Raw genomic sequence first — 7,191 nt, 5'->3', positions numbered from 1 at the left:
TCTGCTTTTTCTCCGGGATTACCTTTAATCATCTAGTTTTCAAGAGATTTCTTTGTTTCATTGTTCTTTAATTCAATTATTTTTTGGACTGAAAAATGCGATGTGAGATGAAGTTTGAGTGGAAATGAAACATCCAATTTTTTTTGTTTCTATCATTCTAATTTAATTCTTTGATTTTTCTTTTCATTCTTTTTATCTAATTTAATTCTTTGACTTTTCACACTATCTTTCTAATCATTTATAAGGCATACTTATTTGTTTGCGATTTTTTTCCTCCATATTTACTGCAAAGAGCATCAGAATTGGACATGTGTCTGCACTTCTTTACTGAACTTTCGAAAATAATGAAGCTTAACATGGACTGAGTTCGGATCAGTACATACTTTCCTTATGTTTCCTTTGAAATATTAAATGGTACAAACTTTTGCATGTTGGTCACAAAACATAGTGCAGGTTGCTGTGTATGCCCATTTGAGTTTCAACATTCTGCACATCTCCCTATCTTCTTTTAATGCTAGAACCACTCCACAAATTCTGTCAAACATCCATCAATTGGGTAACAGAATCATCTTTGTGCATTGCCATTTTTGAGTGTGATCTGCTACCTTCTTTCTGTTACTTGTTTCCAGATTGATGCCACTTGTATGTGATTGAAGGAGACTTGAACGAGCATGACAGAATTGTTGGTGAACTGTGTGCGTGAGACAATGAGGGACTATCTGAATTTGATTGATTTAGGTCTAAAAAATAAGCATGCAAGAAGGTAGGACATGGTAGTGGCACTTAGAATTTTTTGCTAGTTCTTGGTTTTACATTACCAAGTTGTAATTGAAATGATGAGCATTTCATTCTTAATTTACCGTCTGGTTTGTATGGAAGAGATTGATGCTCATCACTTAGAGAAAGGATTTGGTGAAAATGACAACACTCACTTAAGTCTCTTATTGATTTTGATATATATATATATAACTATTACTTATTGATTTTGATATATATAGCTATTACAAGAAGGATTAGTTAGTTACTTATAGTCTAATAGGTATAAGCTTAATTTAGTTGTATCACTAATATACCCCTCACATGCTAAACGATGGTACTAAGTGAAAGCTTGTTACACAAGAAAAGAAAATGAGAAATAGACAAAGGCTTAGAAAAGACATTAATTGTTTGCTCTTTATATGGAATATAACAAACATCCACTTCATTGTTGAGCACTTTCTCAAGCATGAATTGAATATCAATCTCGATATGTTTAGTTTTGGCATGAAAAATAGGATTTGAAGTAACACAATAACACCAATGTTATCACACCACCACATGAGGATTTTTCAAGAGAAAGACCCAACTCATGAAATAGAGATTGAATCCAAATCAATTTTGTAGTGGTAGAAGCTGAAGCACAATATAGGAACCGAGACTTTTTTTTATTGAAGAATTGACTGACACACTTTGACAACTAGATTGAGAAACACTAGGCTCTTGTAGCAAAGAAAGCAAGGCCTTGAACATAGAAGATGACTTGGACTATGAAGATTGTGATTGTGTGAGATCAAGTTGATAGAGACCATTCCTAAGAGCTCGTTCCACCATAATTTTCTTTGAAGCTTTGTCCTTGCTTAGACAATAGTCATGACAGAATTCAATTAAAACATTATTATATTTTGTAAATTGAGAAATACTGAAAAGATTTTTGGTTATGTGTGGAACATGTAAGATGTTATTAAGGAGAAGAGGTTTAGAAGAATTTTTGTAAGGTAACAAGGAATTTCCAAACTGAGAAATATCAAGTTTAAAACCGTTACCAACCATAAGCTTCTCATTGCCCATGTAATCTACCTTGATAGTCAGATTGTTCATATCGACTATGATGTGGTTTGTCGTGCTACTATCGACATACCACTCGTGATCTGCAAAGTTAGAGGTGAAAGCAATATTTGCCTGATAACTAGTCAAATCAACACTTGAAAAGCTAATATCAAACCTTCTGTAGCATTTAACAACCACATGACCAATCTTGCCACAAAGTTGACAGATTGGCTTGTTGCCATGACTAGAACCACCATTGTCAAGGCCATGATGACCACGGAAATGAGAGTTACGACCATGATTGGCATTACTCAATACAACAAGAAAATATCTGCGATAAGCAACATTAGTAGAGGGAGAATTTTGCAAATCAGTTGGCAAAAAGACCAATTGATGTTGGATCATCATTTCATGAGTCTATATGACAAATTGAAGAGTGAGAGCATCGTTTCTTGAAGTAAGATTAACAATGATTGACTCATATTCAGGATAAAATCCAATAAGAATATAAAGAATAAGATCTTTATCAATAATGACATGACCAATAGAGTTAAGATTGTTAGTCAAACCTCACATCTTAAGAATATACTCCTCTACACTAAGAGCTCATTTCTTCAATGTCTATAGCATAATACAAAGTTGCATCACTTTGGCCTTCGATTGAGACCAAAAAAGTTATTCACGTGTGGACCAAAGTTCAATAGTAGTAGCACAATGATTGACATGATTGAGCATTGATTTGCTCATCAATAAAAGAATCTAGCTTAGAAGAAACTGATCATGCCTCATTCAAATTAGGAAATCAAGATTTTAAACCCTAGTTGGTGGAGAACTAGGACTGTTACAAGGAACTTTGACAAATTGAGGCAGAATTAGAACAGATCCAAACAGAAAGCCTTCACATCCTTAAGCTCATATAGTTGAAAGCACTTGAGCTTTCCACTAGTAGCACTTAGAGGCAAGAGGCAAATTAGGAGCACCAAAGGGAGTAGAAGAGGTTAGACATGTTTCTAGAGAAAAATTTCGAGAAAAAAATGGAAGAATTTAGAAAGAGAAAGAAGAGAAAGGGAGAGAGAGCTAGAGAAAAGAATTCTCAAATGCAAACTTGCTCTGATACCAACTTAGAGAGAGAAAGGATTTGGTGAGAATTACGACACTCACTTAAGTCTATTATTGATTATGCTATATATAGCTATTACAAGAGGGTTTAGTTAATTACTTACAGTCTAAGCTAGCATAACAAACTCTTAACAAACTTCCTAACAAATACAAGCGTAATTTAATTATATCACTAATATCATCAAATGTGTTTGTACATCTTTACAAGAATGGAAAAGATTGTTAAAATATTGACTAAAGAAATGTAAGTTGTATTCTTATTAGGCCACTCTTCTAATCAAGCTCACCAAGAAATCCTTATAGTTTCCAAGAGCTACATCTTCAATCTTCTGGGTTAAAGGAACTTTATATTGCTTATCAAATTCTTCTATGATTTCCTTCATATCAACATTGCTCCGTGTCATTATGACTCGAGTTAGGGCTTCTTTTGTATTCTCGTCTGCATCATCTTTGAATGCATTATTTAAGACCTAAAAGAAATGAAACAATCAATCCAATACATGATTCTACAAACAAATATAAGATCATTTCTAAGATGTTGTTTGTGATGAATTAATCTTACCTTACTGAAATATGCTTGGGGATTGCATAGGCACTGAAGTGTCTCCTTCAAACTCATTAGAGTGTCAAGATCCTAAGTAGATTAATGAGAATCATACTAAATTGGTAATTTAAGATGATAAGAAAAGTAAATCAAAGAAACCCTTCATGTGATTTTTCATTATTTTTCCTACTTAATTCGTTCACTTTTTATAAAAAGAAAAAAGAAATAAAATATGAAAATATTAAATTGTTTTCCTTTGCTGCATTTCATTTTTTTATATTTATAATTTGGTAGGTATGTTATACTCCTTTCCCAAAGATTTAGACTTAGTAACTAGAGCTCTCTTGGTAAAAATCTTGGCTCTTACTCACCATGGTTTTTAAAACAAATGACACAATTAAGAAAAGTCTACTATATAAAAAAAACACCTAAAACTTCTCTTCTAACTAATATGGAATATCATATTACAATTTCAATTTTATTATTATATATCTACTAAGGGGTTTACTTATCATTGTTATTCCTTCAAACAACTATGGTACCTTCCTTTTTTTTTTCTTTATTTAAAATTTATTTTAATTACAAATGTTGTTGAATTAAAGTTTAAAGAAGAAAAATCAAGGTATATTACACATTTATTATAATATCATTCTCGTTCCTTACCTCATCTATATTTTTGCCATAAATCTCCTTATAGTACTTGATCACTGCCTTGAGATGGAGCTTGCTCCTTGTTGTTAGAATCCTCACTATCCCATCATCTTCAATTGGGTTCTTCTTATCAACATTCTTAACCGCAATTGCAAGTGTCGTGGCCTCTGATCTAGCAATCCCCTCATTAACCCGCAACCCTTCATATCTATACGAACTCACAAGGGCTACTAGGAGCTATCAATGTAGGAAAACAAATTTTCGTTATACCATAATTTACATTAATTATGGAAGTATTTAACCTTCATTAAATACCTTTAAAATCAAAGATGTCAAATAGGGCCTTAATTTATCATAAACAAGTTAGATTTGTGTTTTTTTGCCCTTGTACTAATTCAAATTGGGTCAAACATAAGATGAGGCTTGAGAGGGAAGAACTTTGGTGTTAGCTAACTATATTGTCATGCATTTGAGGCTTAATTTTTAGGTTATCAACAAAAGAGCCATGCATATTATGGCACAATGATTGGGTCACATTGCTTGGGCTAGCCCAATCTTGAAACATATGAGCTGGCCTAGTTTGAGCACAAAGTGGGCTCTCGTCATCATATAAACATCAATCCCACAAACCATAATAAATGCTTTTAATTTTATAAAAATATTATAATATATTTTTAATCATATAAATAAAACCGTTAAGAGGAGTATTTGAAAATTTTAATATTTTACAAGAAGTAATAAACCTATCATGAAATGGATTCTCAAAAAGATTATAAAGTATAACAATTGTGTGATAAAATTGTTATTTTCATATAAAAACTATGCTCATGCTTTGAATATCATTCATTTGATGTGATAACCTAACTGAAGTGGCACTAACCTTGCGTTCGATGCCTTCAAGTCGAGAAGTAGCATCCTCGATCGATTGGTTAAAGAGGGATTGATAAGCTTTCCTAGCTCCAAGCAGCTCTTCTGATGATCTTGTGCATGCAATCTCAATGAGCAAGCCATATGCTTGAGGACCCTTAGTAATAGCCTCATGCACCAAACGAGCATCCCTTTCCCAAGGATGCATGATCCATTGCACCACAATATCCTGACCATAAAAAAATTCAACCATTCATAACTAACATATTATCACATCCTAATATATGTGCCTTGGCAAAATATAATACAATACTCTTTAGGAAAATACTAAGATACAAAATTAATGCCTCTAAAACTTTGAATTTCAGTTTCTAGAAATATACGATGAAATTTGGATCATTGAATAAAAGTACAAATATAAAGAAAGAATCATGGTATAAAAACAAATTAAATTAAGGCATAAGGGAACAAAATTAAGGTATAAACAAATGAGACCAAGGTATAATGGGATAGAACCAATATACAGAGTAAGGAGACCTCGAAATGTGATACAAATGAATGAGCTTGGAATAGTACAAAATAATGAGACTTGAATTACATATGCGACAACATTTATTGGTGGTGCCTTTTGAATAGGTTCCACAAAAAGTATATTTGGATATTGTACTAAAATGTGTCATCGTGTCAATTAAAAGCACTTAAAAAATAAGTTGATCTAAAAATAAGTCAATCCGATTGATCCATGAGTATAAATTGGACATGAAACGATGATATGAAAGGGTAAGTGTTAGCAAACAATAACAAGTTTATGAAAAGAAACTTTTATTTTATTTTATTTTTCATTATTTGAAGTAATGGTACTATATCATTATATATATATATATATATATATACATATATATATTTTAGAATTTTCTCATATTATATATTGCAATTTTTTGAATACAGAAAAGTATTTATAGGCTATATCTAGTACCAAAATACATTAAAACTAGGTTAAAAAGAGAACATTTTTCAACCATTTTCCATGTGATATCCATAATTATGACTTTCAGCTAACATTTCTATTACAAGAAGAAGAACATGAGTACCTTAAACCGCAGAAATTCTTTCGTTAAGCATGCAATATGGTGATCATCCCACCTCTCAAAAAGACGTTCATCCTCCAAGAAGAATTTAGGAGTTCTCTTTCTAAAGGATTCCAAGTGCTCCGAATGCCACTTTCCTAGGATCAATACCATCGAATCCTCATCAACTCCAAATCCTAAAAAATGCAAATTAAGGTTGCTTCAAATAGATGGACTACATATAATTCCTGGTAAGCCTGTATAAAATAAAGCAAATAGAAAATAACAAAAGCCTAAAAAAGTTGAATTTCACAATTTAAGACTATTATAACATAATTTAGAGTGTGATAGGTTGTGATTTAAGAAGTATTTTAATATTTCTAACATTTGAAAAATTTTATCTTTCGAATATTAAAAATGTTAGAAACACTTCTTAAAATCACTATCAGATACATACTTAAAGTTCATTTAGTTGTAATTCTAAAAAATGTTTATAACATTTCTAACGTTTGAAAATTTTTATCATTCAAGTACTAAAACAACAAAAAACATTTCTTAAAATAATTTCTAAACACATTCTTAGTGTCCAACTAAAATAAACAAAATTAAATAAAAAAAATGATAAGAAAAATATAAGGGGCAAACCTGAGAAAGCCTTGGTGAGAGCTTCAAAGTCATTTGGAGGATCCATTTTGGTTGTTTTTCTTTTCTCGAGTCACGCAATAAGATGAAAGGCTTCTCATTCATACATGAAGATGAGATGATGATTTAGTAAATGATCCATCCAAGGGGATGGATGCAGTAGAATAAAATATGCACAAAAAATGGAATGACTTGTGGGAAGAGGAAAGGCATCTGTCCTCAAAGGACTGCATGTCAATATCATGGAGTCCTTTCATTGATTATGAGATTCTGACTATAGTGTTTGAATTTTGCTTTTAAGACTTGATTTTCTGATCAAGACTTTGACCTAGGATTGGGTGATTTTAGTTCATGGAATAATGATTTTGAACAATTTGAATATGTTTTGATCTAATAATAATGAATTTATAGTTGGGCTTGGGCTTGGGCTGAGCTCCTATACCTCTTATGGGCCGGCATGGGAATTGAATACTAGTACTGGTACAATGTTGGTCA

General features: G+C 31.8%; 1 protein-coding gene across 3 annotated transcripts; it reads right to left on the bottom strand.

Moving 5' to 3' along the window:
* Positions 1-3,017: 3,017 nt before the first annotated feature.
* On the bottom strand, positions 3,018-6,782 carry LOC117905103 (annexin D4-like). 3 transcript variants are annotated; one of them, XM_034818007.1, is made up of 6 exons: positions 6,700-6,782; positions 6,079-6,251; positions 5,001-5,216; positions 4,133-4,357; positions 3,488-3,559; positions 3,018-3,395 (listed from the first exon to the last, which is right to left on the bottom strand). In XM_034818007.1, the coding sequence occupies exons 1-6, from the start codon at positions 6,743-6,745 to the stop codon at positions 3,186-3,188; spliced, it is 942 nt and encodes a 313-aa protein (XP_034673898.1). In that variant the 5' UTR covers positions 6,746-6,782; the 3' UTR covers positions 3,018-3,185. The 3 variants fall into 3 exon arrangements, with proteins under 3 accessions (XP_034673898.1, XP_034673899.1, XP_034673900.1); XM_034818009.1 differs by having other exon boundaries at positions 3,251-3,364; XM_034818008.1 differs by lacking the exon at positions 3,488-3,559.
* Positions 6,783-7,191: the final 409 nt, after the last annotated feature.

Source organism: Vitis riparia, chromosome 17, assembly GCF_004353265.1.
Source record: "Vitis riparia cultivar Riparia Gloire de Montpellier isolate 1030 chromosome 17, EGFV_Vit.rip_1.0, whole genome shotgun sequence".
In the NCBI taxonomy this organism is placed as follows: domain Eukaryota; kingdom Viridiplantae; phylum Streptophyta; class Magnoliopsida; order Vitales; family Vitaceae; genus Vitis; species Vitis riparia.
This window is presented reverse-complemented; position numbering and strand designations above follow the sequence as displayed.

Excerpts from the sequence above, each read along its gene's own strand:
- LOC117905103 (XM_034818007.1), bottom strand. The coding sequence starts at position 6,745 with ATGGATCCTCCAAATGACTTTGAAGCTCTCACCAAGGCTTTCTCAG. Across the intron at positions 4,358-5,000 it reads TTGAAGGCATCGAACGCAAG|CTCCTAGTAGCCCTTGTGAG; the intron begins GTTAGTGCCACT and ends CTACATTGATAG. Across the intron at positions 3,560-4,132 it reads ATGGCAAAAATATAGATGAG|GATCTTGACACTCTAATGAG; the intron begins GTAAGGAACGAG and ends TAATCTACTTAG.